The 22,141-nt window shown below is 40.7% G+C and overlaps 1 protein-coding gene across 1 annotated transcript in view; it reads left to right on the forward strand.

Annotated features, from left to right (window-relative positions):
- Nucleotides 1-941: 941 nt before the first annotated feature.
- The window catches only part of rab11fip4a (RAB11 family interacting protein 4 (class II) a), a 115,292-nt gene continuing 94,092 nt past the window's right edge, over nt 942-22,141 (forward strand). Inside the window, exon 1 of the mRNA XM_017713752.2 lies at nt 942-1,189. Within this exon, the coding sequence (XP_017569241.1) occupies nt 1,040-1,189 (150 nt within the window). The 5' untranslated portion in view covers nt 942-1,039. The remainder of the gene's footprint in view (nt 1,190-22,141) is intronic.

Raw genomic sequence — 22,141 nt, forward strand, 5'->3', positions numbered from 1 at the left:
TTTATGTTAATGTGGCGTCAGACCACACCTAGTCCTGTTTAGTTCTAAAAGAGCTGCTTTCTTCATGCTAGTGTTGGGTCATTGTTTTTCACATTTCTTGGACTTTATTTTGGAAGGATAGGCTAGGCTAGAGCCAGCTAACAGTAAGAGCCATGAGCTAGCCTGAGTACTGTTTTCCCCTTTCTTTAAACTTTTTAAGTTAAATCAAATAAAAGCTGAGTTATAGACTAGAACTTTGAGACCTCCACATTTTTTGCAAGAACATACCACGTCACAATGGTGTCAGAAGTGGGATTCAACCTCTCCCAACATCATTAGAATCCTTTGTAGTATTTTATACTACATTTTATAAATGTTACATTTATGTAAAACTTATGTTTTCTGTTGAGGGTATAAACATTGACTTCATCCAAAATTGTATACTGCCAACACAGTACGAAAAATACTCCACCATAAGTAATATATTTATTAGAATAGCATGTATAGTATGCATAGCACATTATAATATGTGATTGGGTGGGAAATATGGTGATATTTAATCGTTATCAAGATAAATAGTGTGTGAATATGCTTTTCTAATGTTTTAAGTATTTAAAGAGCACCAACTACAGGTTTCATTACAAAGTGAGCATAATTTGTGCTGTTGAATTGGGTTTAGTGCAGTGTAATTAGTAAAATATTGAATTAAAAATCATTTAATATTATCATAGAATTTTTATATGCAGCACTATATGTCCTATTTTGTCTTTTCCAACTTAATATCAGATGATGCATATCGTGTATCGTTAAAATCCTGATATCGTGATATAATTTTTTTGCCATATTGCCCACCCTTAGAGACACTAAATGAAGTTCGATTCATTCGCCCATGCGACTCGGTTCGTCAGGTTCATTGAAAAGAATCGGTTCAACGAAACCGATTCTTTGACGAGTCGTCTCCAGTCCCTGTGCGTGTTTGTCGAGTGCGTGTTGTGGATGGAGGGATGGAGCGAAGCGGGAGCTGCTGCTGCTGATGGTGGTTCCTCTGTAGTTCTCCAGTATGGAGGCCGTTCCGGATCAGGAGCAGCTCCTGATCTTCCTCAGGAAGCTGAAGGAGGTGTTTGATGTGTGTGATGAAGATGCAGACGGGTTCATCCGCGTGGAGCATTTGGTGGATCTCGGGCTTCAGTTCGGTCGAGGAGATGAGGAGGTAAAATATGTTAAAACAGCGGATTCATCCAGAGAAAGATCTCAGAGCTGCTGAGCCTCTGGCTCTGAACTGTATGTTGACTGTTTCAATGTTTTGGAGCAAAAATGAATCAAATCTGCTGCCAATCACGGTTTTAATGACTATTTAATAACTAATGTTATTTTTAAGCATGCAGGGTTACACAGAGTCCTCAGCAGGAGGTGGGTTTTGCTATCAGATGTTTCAGTGATGCTTATTAATAGCTCAAATGAAAGTCAGTGATGTTATTAGTAACCATTTCTTAGCCTTCACTCCTTTTATTGCGGTACTAGGATAGTTAAGCACTTTATGGTTTCAAAACCAGGACCTTTTCTGAAGTGATAAATATTACCAACTAACATTAAATTCATGATTATTAATGAATATGATTAATAAAGTACCTCTGTTGATAGGATAATGAGGTAAAACATCTTTAAAAAGGAGAAATAAAGCTGCTAGGCTTTAATATATGGCTTTAAATCTGCTGCTGAGCACTGTTTTTAACCCTTCTAGTTGCATCATGAGGCCGCATATAGTCCTCAATAGGACAGATACGCTATATATTATAGTATACATCACATGATTAATGTATGTCAGTGTGGGAGTGTATAATAGTTAAGCACTTTATGGTCTTAGATGGAGGCTGGAAACACTTTCCTCAATTGAAAAATGCTACAAACTAGCATAATAATCATACTTGTTAATGAATAGGAGGAATGAAATGGTCCTGTTGAATTGATAAGTGGGTAAAACTTTAAAAAGGAGAAATAAAGCTGCTAGGCTTCTGTATTTGGGCTGTATGACCTACAGAGATGACTTTAAACCTGCTGCTAATCATTGTTTTTAATGGCAAACCCTTCTAACTGCTTTCTGAAGCTGCATATCGTCCTCAACAAAATATAGTTCTGGCTATGTGTTTATTTCAGTGGTGCTAATTATGGATTATAACACACACTTAACACACCACCACCACATCAGTGTCACTGTTTTAGTTTCAGGTGTATTAGGAGGGGTTTTGCTTGTACTGTGAGGGATTTTGCTTGCACTGGGAGGGGTTTCGATTGTACTGGTAGAAGTTTTGGTTGTACTCGTAGGAGCTTTGCTTGCACTGGGAGAGGTTTTGCTTGCACTGGAAGGGGTTTCGCTTGTACTGGGAGGGGTTTCGGTTGCACCGGGAGGAGTTTTGGTTGTACTGGTAGGAGTTTTACTTGTATTGCGAGGGGTTTCGGTTGTACTGGGAGGAGTTAAGGTTGTACTGGGAGGTGTTTTGGTTGTATCTTGGAGAGACGGATGTGTTTACACTGCTATAATGTGTCTCAAATGCGTCTTAGTCCACCTCCTGAAGTGATTTGAGTTATCAGATCTGCATCTGTTTTAAATGTGTTGTGGTTGTGTTTACACTTGCATTTTTCTGTGGCCTCATCGGAATCCTGACTAAGACGCATGAGGTGACCAGGTGTGAACAGGGTCACTGACTGGGGGGTGTGTGTAATACTCTGGCAGCTGCTTGCTGAATCAGCTGAAGCTGTTTGATTGTTTTTTTGGGGGGTCCAGTTAGGAAACCATTACAGTGATCAATCCTGCTAGAAATAAAGGTGTAGATGAGTTTATGTAGCCAGAACACCTCTGATCATGTTGATGTTTTTAAGGTGATAAAAAGCTGATTTAGCAACTGCTTTGACATGACTGATAAAACTAAGATCAGAGTCCATCAGTACACCCAGGTTACTTACTAGCTCTTAAGATTCTAGGCCTGATTCAGGCCTAAGATTCAGATAGCTGGCTGTGTGTAGAGATGAATGCTGAATACCGAATGCTTCATTGAGGGGGACACAGTGGTGCTATAATACACTATACAAATGACTGAATAGATTTAAAGAGATACTGGAGATGTGCACTGATACACAACGCTGCACTAATACACAACCCATAATTCATCTGAAAAGTGAGTCTGAAAGAGTGATTTTGTTGGTAACTGTTTATAAGAGTCTCTAACTAATCACAGCCGCTGTAGAGACACTTTCTGAACAAATAAAGATGAACTGGGCATTTACTCTAATGCTGCTCTCAGTGATGTGAGTAGTTCAGCGTGATGGTCTAATATGTGACACTAATGCTGACGTTATTAATATTTAATGTGAGTGCAGATGGATTTGTATGTTGTGACACATTTAGCTCATCCCTGACACCAATATTACATTTACATTAATCTTATCGAATTTTTAACATTTCCGCACATTTAAGTGATTCAGATGTAAACAGAGTGGTTCAGAGTGGATTGGTGTGAAACCCTTTGTTCTAGATAAACTTACCAAGTCAGAACTGTTCACAGTGGTGGTGATAGGGACCAGACGTCCGCCTCTAAAAGCTCCCTCATAGAAAGTGACTACATGAAATCGTTATGAATTCACTGCCTGGTGACTGAGACACTGTTTTACATGCAGGGCGCTATGAGGCAAAATAGTCCCCAAAGAAAACGTATTATTTCAGATTTTCCCCTATTTTCCATCATCAACATTCCATATAAACTCATGTAGGTTCAGTGGTGGTTCTGGATAGTAAATAAAATGTCTATATTTGTGTTGTAGTCATGGCGACCCCTGGTTCCTATCACCACCTCTGTAAAGACATCTGAACCATTTCACACTAAACCACTCTAGAGGTTAATGATTCACAAAATTGATTCAGTATGATATACTTTGAAAATATGCCTTATGTTAATATGCAAAAGTTTCCATTTTCATTAGAATATTCAACAACAAGCACAGGCATTAGAGGCTTGTAAGATGTTCCATGTGTTTTATTTGAGTCTTTTATCAGATATTATCATGTATCTGATCTTGTGTGTATCAGTTTTACAGTCACTCTTTCTGTAGTCCATAGAGGTACTGTTTAACATTCCTAACAACTAACCGGAACCTGTTTAGACCATGACTCGTATTTATAGTCAGGGATGTATCTAGAACGACAGAAGCACTAGTGATGTTTTTACTCTTGAAATTCGTTCCACTGTAAATCAGAATGTGATTGGTTGATTCCTTGGTCACTTCCTAATGATGTTGGTCAGTCTAGCGTGTAAGTTGTAACCAATGGGAGAGCTCGTTTAATTATATCTACTTGGATACCACACAAGAAAAACAGTCCTGATTGAATAATCAGGTCCTAGCCCAGAAAAGGATGGCATGCCCACTTCCAGGTAAGGGGAAAGGACTTGCCCCAGGTGAAGGAGTTTAAGTATCTCAGGGACTTGTTCATGAGTGGTGGGAAGAGGGATGATGAGATCAGCCGCAGGCTGGAAGAGGCGGCAGTAGTAATGCGGTCACTGTACTGGACTAGTGGTGAAGGAGTCGAGTCATAAGGTGGAGCTCTCTGTTTATCAGTTGGTCTACATCCCCACGCTCAACTGTGGTCATGTGCTTTGGGTAATGACTGAAAGAATGGGATCATGAATCTGCGGCAGGGTGGTGGGCTACACTCTACCAACATGGTGAGGAGCTTGGTCATCCGGGAGGAGCTCAGAGTAGAGCCGCTACTCCTCCGCATTGAGAAGAGCCAGTTGGGGTGGGTCAGGCATCTGACCCGGATGCCCCCTGGAAGTCTCCCGGTGGGGGTGTACCAGACACGGCCTACTGGGACAAAACCATGGAGTTGCCCTGAGGGAGTTGCAGGGAAGAGGGTCATCTGAGTTTCTCTGCTCTCCCAACTGCTCCGTGGCCCTTTCTGGACTACACGGTTGATGATGATGATGATGATGATGATTGAATCTTTTTTTTTGTTGGGCATTTTGATTAACCCTTTTGTTTTCAACCAAACCTAACCATGCAATAAGAATATTATACAATGATTCGATTACATAAAAATGAATCTCATGAGTTACAGATGTGCTTTTTATTATCATAGAAATCACTGATTCTTCTCTGAGCTGAGTTTATTAGTTAACTAAAACTATTATTAAAATAAAACTAGTAATAAAAAATTACTAATTAATTAAAAAATAAAAAAGGACAGTTTTCAAAAACATGAAAACTGAAACAACACGCTAACATCCACCATAGAGCTAAAAGATGGGAGAGAATTATTGAGAAAAGATTAGTTTTTTGTTTTCTCAGTGTGTGAATGAAGGAGATGTGGGGCTGTGGTTAAAGAAACGGTAATGATATTGAATTTTGTCACAACCATTTTGAACCACCTTGCAAATGCAATGCAGATATTAGAGAATTAGGGCTGAAAGATCAATCATTTTTACATTGAAATTGCAACTTAAGAGAGGACAAATTTTAAATTGCAAGAGTTTTTGTAATTATAGCCTAAATTATCAAAAAATGTCTTAAACTTTAAGTGAGGAATTTCTACCTAATAACACAGAGCTTGTGAACTGCCTGGAGATGAGTTATACCAATCAGAGGCAACCAAAGCTACATGTGTTGTGACATCACAGCCATAACCTACTGGCAGTTTGGCTCCCTGCAGTCAGGGGTCAAACCTCAAGCCAGAAACAGTTGAAATCCTGATTTCCTGGCCAAAAAAATAAATCCAATTAGATATTTTACCCAAATCATTCAATCCTGAAGGGAATTCAATCATTTTACAAAAACAGATGACGTTGTAGTCCTTTTTTTTTCTTCTTGCAACGAGCCTCTCAATATTAGTTAGAAGTGAAGCTCTTCAGTTAAAACTGGAGCTGAGCTGAACTCAGTCTGCTGCTGTGGTCATTTTTACTCTACCATTATCAAATCCCTGCTATCACAGCATTCATCATAGAACTAAATGAACACGCTGACCTAAAACTATTACTTTGCAAAATTTGTAATGCATTATTTGAATAAGCTAAAACTAAACTCAGATCAAAAACCAAGATGAAAACTTGCCTAAACGCTTAATGGGCTCGAATTGTTCCCTGCAATTGTGTTGTTGATATTGTGTTCAAATACACCAGTCAGCCATAACATTATGACCTTTCCTTGTTTTTACGCTCTTTATCTATTTTATCAGTTCCAATTACTGTATAGGTTCACTTTGTAGGTCCACCTGTTTCTCTGATACTTTGTTAGCCCCCTTTTACCCTGTTCTTCAGTAGTCAGGACCCCCATGGACCCTCACAGAGCAGGTACTATTTGGGTGGTGCTTCATTCTCAGCACTGCAGTAACACTGACGTGGTGGTGGTGTGTTAGTGTGTGTTGTGCTGGTGTGAGTAGATCAGATACAGCAGTGCTGCTGGAGTTTTTAAACACTGTGTCCACTCACTGTCCAGTCTATTAGACCTACCTTGTCTGTAGATGATGTAAATGTCATGAGACGATAGCTTATCTGCTGCTGCACAGTTTGTGTTGTGGTCATCCTCTAGTCCTTCATCAGTGGTCAGAGGACACTGCCCGCAGGACGCTGTTGGCTGGATGTTTGTGATTGGTGGACTATTCTCAGTCCAGCAGTGACCCTAAGGTCTGATCCACTCATACCAGTGCAACACACACTAAAACAACACCACCACGTCAGTGTTACTGCAGCACTGAGAATGATCCACCACCCAAATAGTACCTGCGCTGTGAGGGTCCATGGGGGTCCTGACCACTGAAGAGCAGGGTAAAGGGCTAACAAAGTATCTGAGAAACAGATGGACTACAGTCTGTAACTGTAGAACTACAAAGTGCACCTTTACAGTAAGTGGAGCTGATAAAATGGACAATGAGTGTAGAAACAAGGAGGTGGTCAGAATGTTATGCCTGATCGGTGTCTATGTGATAATTCCTCCTCTACAGTGTTTAGTGCCTTAATAACATAGACGCATGTTTTCAGTGTCAGGTTTCAGTGTTCACTGCTGCTCTGTTGGGATTTGTTTAACAGCAGCAAAATTGACTTAATAATGCAGAAGTGTTGAAAATGGTGATTAGCTAGTATTAATGTTTTTTACCATTGTGTCTGACAAAATAAACACAGTGTAATCTCATAAGAAGGTAGATTTTGTGTTGTTGTTGTTGTGTTGATGCTGGTGTGTGTGAATAGTCTGTATCTCCTGGAGTGAGTGGGCAGCATTCAGAGCGTGACCGCAGCAGCAGGACAGTGGAGATGGTGTCCTCGTTATCCTCGTTATCCTCATTATCATCTCTCCGCTTCTGAGATGTCCAGTCTGGCTCCGGCTGTTTTGGTCAGTTGACCTTGAAGCTGTCATTGTGATTATGAGGCGCAGCTGATGTGGCGGCTCGTTAAACCTGTTTGACGGCACCTGATAAACACTCCGCCACATTAGCGCTGCACTGAGGACCAGCCTGAGGACCAGGAACTCTGGAGAACATGGAGCTGTTTGGAAAGTTCTAGTTTTCCACTCACGCCCCAAATGTAGATCAGCCAAGACACGGTTTGTGTCTGAAGTTTGCCTCTCTTTAGTGTTAGTGCTGGAGCCACACAGCAAAAATGATTTTATTTGTTGTAAGAAATATGCCTAAAATAAACAAAACAATATTATCTGCCATTATTGTGAGTTAATTAGACTTAAAACAAGTAAAAACTCTCACATATTTCCTATAAAAAAACTGATATGTTGATAGATAACAGTAATTCATACAGTGTCAGAAACCACATAATCAAGACTGTTAGAGATGCTGAACGATAGAAATGTTCATTAAAGTCAAATCTGATTGATTTGTGCCTCACGATTTGAAAAATGAAACAAAAAAAGTTAATTACAGCTATACAGTAAATGAAATCTTTAAAGTAGAGGTTGAATGAGTTTGGTCTGAGTTTGATCTGTTTATCTGAGCTTTTCTCTGTGTTATAGCTGAGCCCTGTACTACTGTGCAGTGGGCAGGTTTTCGGTGTTTGGTAGCCTTTAGACGGCTGCATTAGTCTTTATTTATTGATTTATTTTAGATTTTTACCCAATTTTCTCCCCAATTTAGTCATTTCCAATTCCACCTGCTAGTTAGGACTCTCCCAATCACATAATTCTATCAATGCTAGGAGGGTGAAGGCAGTGGTCTTTAGATGGTGTGCAGTGGTCTTTAGACGGTGTGCAGTATCCTTTAGTAGTCTTTCTGTTTTCTTCGCTAGACTAAACATATTTGGACCTTTGAACAAAATGTCAGATGTGACTTTACGTTGGCCTCTGGTGGAGGACAGAGTACAGACAGCTCGTAGTTCTTTAAAATGGGAAAACAATGTTGGACAGAAGCTAAACTGTTAATCAAAAATATTTATTTACTGTTTTATTTTGTGTTGGGGGACTCAGTGCAGCATGGGGGAGTCCAGGCTGAGCTCCATGTGAGCTCTGCTCCTGCGTGTCCAATTAGAGCTGTGAGTGGAACTTGGTCATAATGCAATTACTCGCTTTCTGCAGTAAAACAATGGACTTTATCTCATCTTCACTGAGGCTGAAACACACTGTGGAGCCTGTTGTGTTTCCTGCTGTATGTACTGAATGGATGCTGATAATGGCTGCTGTGTAGTTGAGCTTCATTCAGGTCAGACGCTTCAGTGAAAATAACCTATATATAGTATATAATGCTATATACTTTATAGTATATAAAGTCCACAGTGTACTGCACTGTGTAACAGTCTCACACAGGCACCTGTTTAAGTTGTTTATGACTGCACTACATAGCATTAATACAACTAAACATAAACACAGTACAATCATGAATGTGGTTGAGGGAAGTTAGAAGTTAGTTGCACAGAAGGGCCCAGGATGGGAGAACAGTGTTCCTTCTATAAAATTAATCTCAATAACAGTGAAAATATACATAAACTATAGTGAAAATAAATAAATTATATTAAAACTCAATGATACAGTCAAAACTTAAAGTGGTAGCACATACACACTTAGAAAGATTGTTCTGGCTTCCGGTTCCGGGCGGTATGGTGTAGGTTTGCTCCGCAGAGCAAAATTATAAATACTATTCCTATATCACTCCAAATTCGATTATTTTTATAGCAGATGCTGTACTGAACATTGTTTCATTTTTTGCCACCGAAATTAAATAAAACTTCGAATTCTTCACAACCTCTCATCAGCTCGGCGCGTCCTCCTCGGCCTCGCCTAATGCATCTGTACCACGCAATAGTTCCGCTTCTCTCGATTTGGCTAAAGAGCTTGCTACCCTGAAAACTGAAATCATCACGGAGTTTCACACAATTTGAAAGGAATATCATTTCAAGATTCGAGTGGAGCTCCAGGAAATGAGACCTGAACTGTTCCGATATAACGCCGCACTTAAGGCCGACATTGCTTCGGTTCGTGGCACCGTTTCGGAGGTTGAGACTTCACTGTCAGGACTTTTAGATGAGGTGGTGGATCTCAGGGCTACAGTTGAATCTCTCATGGGAGATCTTGCATGGTGGGTAGCGCTGTCGCCTCACAGCAAGGAGGGCCTGGGTTCGATTCCCCAGACGGGTGACCAGGGTCCTTTCTGTGTGGAGTTTGCATGTTCTCCCTGTGTCTGTGTGGGTTTCCTCCGGGTTCTCCGGTTTCCTCCCACAGTCCAAAGACATGCAGTCAGGCCAATTGGACATGCTAAATTGCCCCTAGGTGTGAGTGTGTGAGTGACTGTCTGTGTCTGTCTGTCTGCCCTGCGATGGACTGGCGACCTGTCCAGGGTGTATCCTGCCTTCCACCCAATGACCGCTGGGATAGGCTCCAGCACCCCCCCTGACGGAGAAGCGGCTTAGAAAATGGATGGATGGATGGATTCATCTTATCCAACTCCAGCGTGTCTGAACTTTTGAGAGAGGCATTTTCCCTGGATAAAAGTCCACTTGTGGATAGAGCACATCGTTCACTAGCACCCCATCCAAAACCCAACGAGCCCCCTCGCCCAATAATAGTGAAATTGCATTATTTTGAAGACTGCACTCGGATCCTTAAAGAAGCTTGGAGTCGCCAGCGAATCTCCTCTGCAGGAATGCGATTCTTCGTTTATCCTGACTTCACCCAAAGTAGCCAAGGCCAGGGCGGCTTTCAATGAGGTCCGCAAAAAATTGCGTACAATGGACGGGGTCAAATACGGCGTTGTCTACCCTGCTCAACTTCGACTTACATTTGAGGGAAAGTCACCTGAGTTTACTTCTGCAGGCGAAGCCGAACGATTCATAACCACGATGTCTGGGTGATGTAGCACCAGCTTTGTTAAGGCGCGATAGTCACATTCATTTATACTGTGCACTTATTGTTTACTGGGCGGCTTTGATATGCTTTTACCTATTGTTGATTTGCGTATGTGTCGCAATATTTTGTTTGTTACTAGTTCCATTCATAAAATCGATGGCTGTAAGAATTTAGAATAGGTGGAGTGCACTATCTGAGTTCTTTCTCTTTCTCTCGTGCACATTGTTGTGTACAGGGCGAAATTATTTTATAATTGTTCATGGCTGTTTGAGCTCACTTTTAAATGTGTGTATGTGAGTTTGTACGGAATTTGTTTCAGAATTGCTCATATGTGGAGCCCAGACATTTTGTCTGGTGCTGTTCTATCGGAGGCATTGCTCAACTGGGTTTGACTCCCTTTGGAGTTTACTACTATGTTATCCTTACTACTATGTTATGTCCGTGTTCCTGTTGTTGTTGTTGCTGTTGCGTTTGTCTATATGCGTGTTTGCGTATGTGTGTAGGAACCTATGTGTATGCAGTGTTTTTTTTTCCCCTCTTTTTATTTTATTTACTTATTTATTTATTTATTTAATTATTTATTCTCTCTCTCCCCTTTTCCACCACCACTTGTTTGGTGCTATCGGTTGCCACATTTACCATACTCAATTAAATGGCAGATTCTAATTTAAAGGCACCACTTGGTGGTATCCTATACGATTCTTGACTTTTAATGTGAGGGGATTGAATAACCCGATTAAATGTTTAAAAGTATCAAATCATCTGAGACATTTAAACACAGATGTGGCCTTTTTACAGGAGACACGCCTCAACAATACAGATCATCATAAACTGAACTTTCCCTGGGTTGGTGAGTTTTTTCATTCCAAATTTAACACTAAAATTAGAGGAGTTGCAATTCTAATTAAAAAAGGGACACAGTTTGTTCCGAGTAACGTCTTTGCAGACACAGATGGCAGGTATTTGATTGTGCAGGGCCTCTTATTTAACACTCCCGTGTTACTTGTAAGTGTTTACGCCCCAAATTTTGAACATCCTAACTTCTTGCATAAGGTGTTTAAAGCTATACCATCTTTAAACAATCATTTATTATTTTTGAGCGGAGATTTCAATTGTGTAGTCGACTCAACCTTGGATCATTCATCCCTCCATGCTAGATCCAGTTCGGCAATGTCTCAGGTTCTTTTGGATTTCTTAACAGCTAACTCTATAGTAGACCTTTGGAGACTTAAAAATCCAGGTGCCAGGGTGTTTTCCTTTTACTCAAATCCCCATAAAAGTTACTCTCGGCTTGATTACATGTTCATGGACAGCTCACTTACTCGAAGTGTTACCTCCTCTAATTACCATTCAATTGTTATCTCAGATCATGCTCCTCTCACAGTTAATGTGAAATTGCCCAGTTGTCCTCGTGTTTTGCCACACTGGAGATTCGACCCCTTATTATTATCTGACTCTTCCTTCAACTCATTTATTTTATCGTTTTTAGATGACTTTGTTATGAATAATAAAAACGACTCTACTTCAGCTTCTCTTTTATGGGAATCCCTGAAAGCATTCTTACGAGGACAAATCATTTCATTCACTGCCCACCACAATAAAATGCAGAAGCTCGAGCTTCAAGATCTTCTATCAGAACTCACAAAACTTGATAAGCGTTATGCTACAAACCCAACCCCAGTTCTGCAGAAATGTCGTTTGGATCTTCAGACTAAATTTGATTTGATCTCGACATCCAGTGCGGAGTGGCTTCTTTTAGATTCACATAGTAATTATTATGAACATGGGGAAAAAGCATCTAGGTTGTTGGCTCACAAGTTGAAGAGACGGGCGGCATCTCGTCTGATTCCCTGTATTAAAGACCAGAATGATGAGCAATGTTCAGACTCATGCTCCATCAACAGATCTTTCAAATGGTTTTATTCTGACCTTTATAGATCACAGGCTATATCTGATGTTGAGATTTCTATTTTTTTAGACAAACTGGTTTTCCCTGTTGTGAACTCATCATTTGCTGATCAGCTTGACCTACCACTGACCCAAAAAGACATTTCTATTAAGAGCATGCAAAACAACAAAGCACCTGGCCCAGATGGGTTTCCCATCGAATTTTACAAGAAGTTTGCTGTGAAATTAGTACCGCTTTTATTAGCAGTTTTCAACGAGTCTCTATCTTCTGGCACCTTACCACAAACTATGACTCAGGCGTCCATCTCGCTACTCTTGAAAAAAGAGAAGGACGCCACCCAGTGTGGGTCATATAGACCTATATCTCTTTTAAATGCAGATGTAAAAGTTTTGACTGACTTGGTTACTTCCCTGAAACCTATAATGTCCATTTTGAATGAATTCAGTTCCATCTCAGGGTACAAGGTGAACCTACAGAAGAGCGAATGTTATCTAGTCAGTACATTGGCATTATCACTGGATCAATCCAACATACCCTTCAAATTTGTCCCAGCAGGTTTTAAGTATTTGGGAATACAAATTTCATGCACTCTACCCTCCCTCTTCCACAGCAATTTCATTCCATTACTGAACAAGGTCAAATTGGATCTACAGAGGTGGAAATCTCTTCCTTTATCCTTATTAGGTAGAATTAACACTATAAAGATGAATGTACTGCCTAAATTTTTATTTTTGTTTCAATCTATTCCACTTTATTTACCTAAATCCTTTTTTGAAGAGCTAGATCAGCTCTTTACTACTTTTATCTGGGACGGGAAGTGTCCAAGAGTGAGTAAATCAATCTGCAGAGTTCAGCCTGCCCTCTTCACATCAGTACAGATACTTTCAAATCAGACATTGTTCTCGTTCCCTCTTCCCAGATGTTTTGAATCCTCCCACACATGGGATGATCTGTTGTCTCTGAACCCTTTTTTGAAATCCTTTATATCCAGGGTGTATTTACGTCTTATGGACTGGGAGAATTCACCCACAAATAAATTTAAAACTGCCTGGGAGGGTGAATTAGGCCTATCTATCTCAGATCTCTGGTGGAATAGGGCAAGTTGTGTGGGGCGCACTTGTACGCCCTGCGCAAGTCTTCAGTTAATCCAATTCAAAGTTTTACACATAATTCACCGATCCAAATCACAATTGTCTAAATTTTATCCCAACACAATTAGCGATCAGTGTGACAGGTGTCTGATGTCTTCTTGTAACTTGAGCCACATGTTTTTCTACTGTCCCACTTTGCAGAGGTTTTGGTTGAACTACTTTGATACAATGTCAAAAGCTCTGTGTGTTGGGTTAGATGTCTGCCCTTTGCTGGCAATCTTAGGCCTTCCTGCCCAATCATCCACCTTCACCCGAGGTCAGATAGAGATTCTAGCTTTCACATCCTTGATGGCAAGACGTCGCATTTTGCTTTTGTGGAAATCTTCAAAACCACCTTCTATTAAATCATGGTTACAAGATGTGATGTATTCTCTCAAATTGGAGAAAATTGCTTATACTCTGAAAGGTAATACTGACTCCTTCTTTTCCAAATGGAATTCTTTTATGTCGTATATTGATTCTCTATCAATGCTGCCCACTAACTGATTATAAATACAATAAAGAAAATGAATTAGGTTTATTTTATTATTACCATTTTTGTTTATTTATTTATTTTATACTATCCATCCATCTTCTAAGCCGCTTCTCCGTCAGGGTTGCGGGGGGGTGCTGGAGTCCCAGCAGTCTTCGGGCGGAAGGCAGGATACACCCTGGACAGGTCGCCAGTCCATCGCAGGGCAGACAGACAGACACAAACAGCCACTCACACCTAGGGGCAATGTAGCATGTCCAATTGGCCTGACTGCGTGTGACTGTGGGTGGAAACTGGAGAACCCGGAGGAAACCCACGCAGACACGGGGAGAACATGCAAACTCCACACAGAGAGGACCCCGGTCACCCGGCCGGGGAATCAAACCAGGCCCTCCTCGCTGTGAGGCGACAGCGCTACCCACCACGCCACCGTGCAGCCCTATTTTATACTATTATTATTTTATTTATTTAAATTATTATTGTGTTATTATGGTTTGTTTGTCTGTCCCTATGTATAAATGTTGATGTAGAGACGTATTTGTCTTTATATTGTCTTTTGGTCATGTCTGGTGCGTTTGTCTTGGCGTCTTTGTATGGGTGCTAATGTATATGTTTTGTTTGACACAAGCAGATTTTTGTAAATGCACAATGGGAATTGTGTGGGCTTTTTGGTTTGTTCCCTTGTATTTTTGCATTTGGTTTGTTAACTTGGGAGAAAACAACAAAATCTGAAGCAAGGACTGGAATATGTTAACAATGTCACCATCTTATTTTTATTGTGATTGCTGCTCCTGCTTTGAAATAAAACATAAAAATATATATAAAAAAAAAAGAAAGATGGTTCTTCAAGGGTTCTTGAGTTATCAGCTTGGCATTGTAAACAAAAAACTACTCTTTTTTGTGCTATATAGAACCTTATACAACACATTTTCCATCAATCTAAAGAACACTTTGAATGTTCATGGTTCTATATAGAACCATTGTTTTTGGTTTAGTGCATTTCTGTGTAGTTCTAATGAAATTCAGTGTGCAATGAATAACATAGCTTATAATACAACATCCAAACTAATAATAACAGCTTTAACAATTTTTGAAGGATATACACTATATTGCCAAAAGTATTTGGTCGTCTTCCTTGACACGCATATGGACTTGAGTGACATCCCATTCTTAATACATAGGGTTTAATATGATGTCGGCCCACCCTTTGCAGCTATAACAGCTTCAACTCTTCTGGGAAGGCTTTCCACAAGGTTTAGGAGTGTATTTATAGGAATTGTTGACCATTCTTCCAGAAGCGCACCTGTTAGGTCAGACACTGACGTTGGATGAGAAGGCCTGGCTTGCATTCTCCGCTCTAATTCATCCCAAAGGTGTTCTATCGGGTTGAAGTCAGGACTTTGTGCAGGCCAGTCAAGTTCTTCCACACCAAACTCGCTCATCCATGTCTTTGCTTTGTGCACTGGTGCGCAGTCATGTTGAAACAGGAAGGGGCCGTCCCCAAACTGTTCCCACAAAGTTGGGAGCATGAAATTGTCCAAAATCTCTTGGTCTGCTGAGGCATTAAGAGTTCCTTTCACTGGAACTAAGGGGCCGAGCCCAACTTGTGAAAAACAGCCCTGCACCATAACCCCCCTCCACCAAACTTTACACTTGGCACAATGCAGTCAGACAAGTACTGTTCTCCTGGCAACCGCTAAACCCAGACTCGTCTGTCGGATTGCCAGACGGAGAAGCGTGATTTGTCACTCCAGAGAACACGTCTCCACTGTTCTAGAGTCTAGTGACGGCGCTTTACACCACTGCATTGGACGCTTTTCATTGCGCTTGGTAATATAAGGCTTGGATGCAACTGCTCGGCCATGGAAACCCATTCCATTAAGCTCTCTATGCTGTTCTTGAGTTAATCTGAAGGCCACATGAAGTTTGGAGGTCTGTAGTGATTGACTCTGCAGAACGTTTGTGACATCTGCGAACTATGCATCTCAGCATCCGCTGACCCCACTCGGTCATTTTACGTTGCCTACCAATTCGTGGCTGAGTTGCTGTCATTTGCAGTCGCTTCCACTTTGCTATAATACCACTGACAGTTGACTGGAATATTTAATAGTGAGGAAATTTCATGACTGGACTTGTTGCACAGGTGGCGTCCTATCACGGTACCACGCTCAAATTCACTGAGCTCCTGACAGTGACCCATTCTTTTATTAATGTTTGTAGAAGCAGTCTGCAGGCCTTGGTGCTTGATTTTATACACCTGTGGCCATGAAAGTGCTTGGAACACCTGAATTCAATTATTTGGATGGGTGAGTGAAAACATTTGGCAGTATAGTGTAGCTGTTTAATATGTGATTTCATATAGCTAGAAGCTGTAGTATTACTGGGCTGTTACACTAGAGTATTTCAGTGTCTGTCAGGGAGAAGAACACACGCTTAAGGAGAGGAAGCCCAGTGTTTCACTGTAAATGAGATGTGTGAATTTACCACGTGAAGGTTTACACTAATTTTACCTAGACCTGCACGTCCAGGCCAAGAACCCTTCAGGAGCCTTTATTCTAAAGAATGCTTGTAAATGAGCTGTACGTTCTATCTGGATAGAGACTCTGTTCTGTACAGCAAAGCGTTTCAGAGTTTCATTGGTTTTCTGTGCACATTTAATTTAGTCAGATAATGAATTGTTGTGTCTGCAGGGCTGGACGTTCTCTCTGAGTCACGCTGCCTCGGGGGAAACTCATGTTTCTTACCAAACGCCGACTGAGCACTTCCGCCAGCTCATCCTGAAGCTAGAATGTGATGTTAGAGATGCTTTTTAGTATGAATGGTTCAGAAATTATGCAATATCTACTATGAATTATTTAGTATCTACTAAGAATTTTCAGTATGTACTATGAATTTTCAGTATATACTATGAATTATTCAGTATCTGCTGTGAATTATTCACTGTCTGCTGTGAATTATTTATTATATGTTATTAACTATTCAGTAACCTCTATGAATTATTCAGTATCTACTGTGAATTATTCAGTATGTGCTATTAATTATTCAGTATCTACTGTAAACGATTCAGTAAAGAATAAAGCTGTTTAAACAAGGAATCAATTTTAAAACATATGAAAACACAACAAAGGCTGAAATAAAAATAATAGATCAAGTAAATAAAGCATTTTGCCAACTGTAAGTTTGATTTGAAAGAGAATGTTTTAAATTGACTGAGCCTCTCTAAATCTGTTTGGTACAGTGTTCCACAGTCTGGGTGTGCAGTAAACAAAGGCTGCTTCCCCAAATTTATTTTGGGGGGCTGTCGGAGTGTCTATCAGAACATTGACATGGCTGTGGAGCTGAGAGCTCGAGAAGGGATGTGAAGTGACAGAGACGTGGTGAAATAAGAAAGCGTTAACTGTTAAGAGTTACTGTGGAACAGTAATGTTATGTGTGGATTGCATTTCACTGATTTCACTGTTATAATGCTTTCAATTAGTACAATTTAAAGTAAAATTTAAAGTGCTGCACGCTGGAAAGCAGTATATTCGTGTGTTCATCACATTGGCTGTGTTTACATGCAAAGATTTTCTCCAATTTTATTGAACACAGTCTGACTACAGATTAAGTCTGAGGTGTTTATTCTCACTCTATTCAAAAATCTGATGGAAAATCTCCATTTACATGCTCACTATAACTAATCTGATCCAAAATGTGTAGAGAACCTCTTAGGCTACGTTTACACAGCAGGTAAAAGTGGCGCAAATCTGATTTTCTCAACAAATCCGATTTTTTTGTTTGCCTGTTCACACCATCTTTTAAATGTGACCCGTATGTGACATTAGATCAGATCGCACTCCCAAACCCGACCCGCGTATGCAAAAGAACAACGCTTCACATGTCGTGCTCGTCCAGAGGTAAACAGACATGACAACTAGCGAACGCCAGTCACTCCTGGAGCTCAGTGTCGCCTTCGAAAGCATCACAGGAGCGATTATGAAGTTCCAGTGATGGACAGCTGGACTCATCACCCACAGTGTGTTCGAGTTCGCCGTGAAAAGGGCTGCGATGACTCTCTTCTCTTTCCTTGTACAGAAACATCAGCCTAAAGGTTTTTGAGTCTCAACAGTGCGAAATTATGACGAATGTCGAGTTGGACTGACGTAAAAGTCGCATGAGTTCCGATCTGGCTGTTCAGACTGAGTCGCATTGCTGCAGATCGGATACGGATCGGATTTCAGTACCACATATGTAAGCGTCTCAAATCGGAACTGAAAATGTCAAATTCAATGCGGTTTTTGCTGTTCACACTGACACACAAATGACAAATCTGTGTCACATTTGAGGAAAAAGATCGGATTTGTGCCACTTTTACCTGCTGTGTAAACGTAGCCCTAGAGTAAATGTTACCATGACAACCAGCAGCACGTGAGTCCAGTCAGAGTGAGATGAGCAGCAGTGAGCAGTGCTTATGTTTTTAATTGCTTTAAAATGATGTCAGACTCAGGAAAACATCCTTCACATGTCCTTATTAAAGAACATTAAGAACCTTATTGAGACACTTAAGCTAGATGTCCGTCCCACCGCCGTCTTTTAAAGATCAAAGCATAAACTTCGTCTCCTCTGCAGACCAGTTTCTGCTCCGCCATGCTGAACGGTATAAACTCTCACTATGACGTGATGCACATGCAGAACGGACTTAAACTTTCCAATAGGGCATGTAATCAGATACAGGCATTTACACGCATATTATTCTTCTATTTAACAGATTATTTGAAGGATTGCCCACCTCGATCAGTCATTGAGAAACTGTATTCTGAATGGCCTCAATCGCACTAGACTATTCCAACTGAAGTGTTTACATGGACGTATTCTATTAGTCAGATTATTGGTGGATTAATAGGCTGCATGTAAACATGGCTACTGACATCTATTAACTTGGACTTTGGTCATTTGGGAAACTGGCCCAGTGCAGGTTTACAAGTCACCCATGGGGATGGAGTTATTATCAGTGTAGAGTGAGTGACTGACCCTGATATCAGCTGTTGTCCTCAGTGTAGCTCTATTACACTGACTCTGTCTGTCGGGATCAGACGGTTTAGACAGTGTTGCTGATTTCACTCCTGTGGAACTGTTTTCTCACATTTCCTCTGTTTTTAATTCTCTCTCAGATCTTATTTTCAGACTAAGTGCTATATCTGCTCAGCCTCTCATCCTGCCACGATCTGAAGGGCGTGTGTGTGGTGACAAAGACGTCCTGATCTGACCTAAAAATCTATATTGGGAGTCAATTAGTGTAGATTTTTATGGATTGACAGTATTTATGCAGGTTGCGAGTGTAAATCACACCATACTTTTCTCCAAGGAGGATGTTGTGTTTGTGTGGTTCATGTAACTAAAGGACATGGTGGTTGTGGAATGTTTAATGTAGTTACAGTCAGCAGGCATTAGGTTTGGTAGATAGTAGATAAACTGCCACCATGTGTAGAGATTAACAATCCCCTTTCTTATTTTTACCCCCTTGTTTTCGAAGGTCATCTTGTTGCTTAGAACTGAGTTACAGGGTAGTGGTTGAAATCTTTCCTCTGAAATGTGACCCTCAAATAAAAAGAGCATTACTTCATTAACAGCAATTAGCGCTGCTCTGTAGGCAACCCTGCAGGTCTGCAGTGACAGCAGAGGAGGGTAAAGTTCAGCTCCTCTTTGCTGGGCTTTTAGTTACATTTAGGGCATCATAGGCCTTCAAAGATGGGGGCAATTATTTATTATCGCCTGCCCGTAATTCTTCAGTGATATGAAGCTGTGGTCAGATATTTGTCAGCTACTCATCCCAATTTTCTTGTTCCACCTTAAATGGTGCAGCAGTTCTGACGCCTGATTTGCCAGAATGTAACTGCTGGACTTTTAAAGGTGGAACAGGAAATTTAGCTAGCTAGCTGTCGAGACATACTATTAGCGTTTGTTTATGCTTGTTATAAAGAAATGGTACAATGGTTATAGTAACTTTTAACAGGAAATTTTTACATTTGTGGGTTTTTTTGGTCTCTTGTTCAGCCATCTTACAGTTTTTTCTTTTTTCTCATAACTCTCTGTTTGGAGTCTCAGAAAAACGTCCATTTGGAGGGTCATGTAGCCCCAACACTTCGCCCTACCCCTCTATCTCAACAAGAATCAGGACACCCTACCACTAGACGAGACCACACAAAACGAAGGCGTGGGGCTGAGTGGTGGGGGCAAGGGGTGAAATAGGACTCGGCCACAGAAGGCTCAGTCACAATAGAGCGGTAGACTCTCCTCACTTGGTTCTCCTCGTCTAGAACAGCGGGAGAACGTACCTCAGTGTAAGTCTGTACGGTTTGTGTCTGAGCTTGTGGAGAGTTCACAAGGAAGTGCAGCTGCTAATGGGACGGCATGAAGCTAATAGTGTAAACTAGTGCTTTCAGTAATTTTCTGAACTCTGGTTTATACAGTGAATCAGATAGAGTTATAAAACCATGAAGATCAGCTGATTGTATGTCAGTGATACAAAAACAAATGCAGTCTGTTTAATTCTAATGGATAAGTAAAGACTGGAAAATGATCATGTAGAAATTAATGTAATGATTGTAGGTATAATAGAATATGATTTATAGAATTATTGAGGTCAGACGGAGAATAAAACAAACAAAAGCACTCCAGCCACTATAAAGAGATGTACAATGTGTGAGCGATACAGTGGTACCAGATACACTGTGCGCTGGGTCTGCTGATATAACGCTTCAGTCTGTGACAGTGTGGGTCAGTCAGTGCTGACCGGCCGCTCAGTGCTCCGCGTCTTATGTAAAGAGCCTTTAGTCCAGGTTTCAGATGCAAACTGGACACATTTTGCCTATGTTTTATGTTCAAAACTGGTGCACAAGCTTAAGAGGTGTTTATGGAGTTTATATACATTTAAAAAGATCATTAATCAAGGGTTCTTTAGTAAAGAGAATGGTTCTGTTTAGAACCAAGAGTTTTATGTAGACCCATTTCATGCTTATATGGTTCTTTGCATGATGAACTGGTTCTTCAGATTGATTCCCTACGAGTTCTGCTATTGTTACAATATCAAAATTGCAATGACAGAAGAACTCTTTTGGGTGCTATATAGAACCATATCGCTGTTGTTGGGACAAAATCTTGTATCTTCATTTTTGTTAATTTTCAGTTTTTGACATAATTTGAAAATGCCTTTTGCCCTTTACATGATGTGTAAATTCCGTGATGAATGAACTAAAATAAATGACACAAAATGACTTGGAAAAACATCTGGTTCCATTGACTTACATTAAAAGTAAAGGAAGTTTTTTCCTTCTCCTGTAAAGTTACCATTTTGGATGACAAGGTTTTGTTCTGACAGCAGCGATATATAACACATTCTCCTTCGATCTGAAGAATCATTTCACCATGGAAAGAACCGTTCGGTCAAGGAACCAGTTGGTCAGTGTTCTGAAAGTATTGATGATATCATTACACATCACATCTACAGGAGCTTTTATGAATCCCATTCTAAATCCGTGGACATTAATATGGAGTTGGTTTCCTTTGCAGCTCCAACAGCTTCCACTCTTCAGGGAAGCTTCTGCAAGATGTTGGAGTTTGTCTTTGGGAATTTGTGTTCATTCATCCAGAAGTGCATTTGTGAGGTCAGACACTGATATTGGATGAGAGGGTTTGGCTCACAGTCTCTGTTCTAGTTTATCCCAAAGGTGTGTGATGGTTTTGAGGTCAGGACTCTGTGAGGGCCAGTCAAGTTCTTCCACACCAAATTCACTCAGTCAGGTCTTTATGGACCTTGCTTTGTGCACTGGGGCTCAATCATGCTGGAACAGAAAGGTTCTTCCCCAAACTGTTCCACAAAGTTGGAAGAGTATAGTTGTCCAAAATGTCTTGGTGCTGAAGCATTAAGATTTCCCTTCACTGGAACTAAGGGTTCTAGACCAACCCCTGATAAACAACCCTGTAGCAGCATCCCTCCTCCACCAAACTTTATAGCTGGCACAGTGCAGTCAGGCAGGTACAGTTCTCTTGGCATTCGCCAAACCCAGACTCGTCCATCAGACTGGCAGATAGAGAAGCTGATTGGTCACTCCACAGAACACGTTTCCACTGCTCCAGAGTCCAGTGGCGGGGCTTTACACCACTCCATCCAAAGCTTGGCTTTGTGCTTGGTGGTGTATGGATTGCGTGCAGCTGCTCAGCCATGTAAACTCATGTGCTCAGTTTTTGTGCTGATGTTGATGCCAGTTAATGTTATATTGGTCCAGCTCTATTAGGAACACTATCCATATGGCAAATGTCCAATATAAA

Source organism: Pygocentrus nattereri, chromosome 14, assembly GCF_015220715.1.
Source record: "Pygocentrus nattereri isolate fPygNat1 chromosome 14, fPygNat1.pri, whole genome shotgun sequence".
NCBI classification, from domain to species: domain Eukaryota; kingdom Metazoa; phylum Chordata; class Actinopteri; order Characiformes; family Serrasalmidae; genus Pygocentrus; species Pygocentrus nattereri.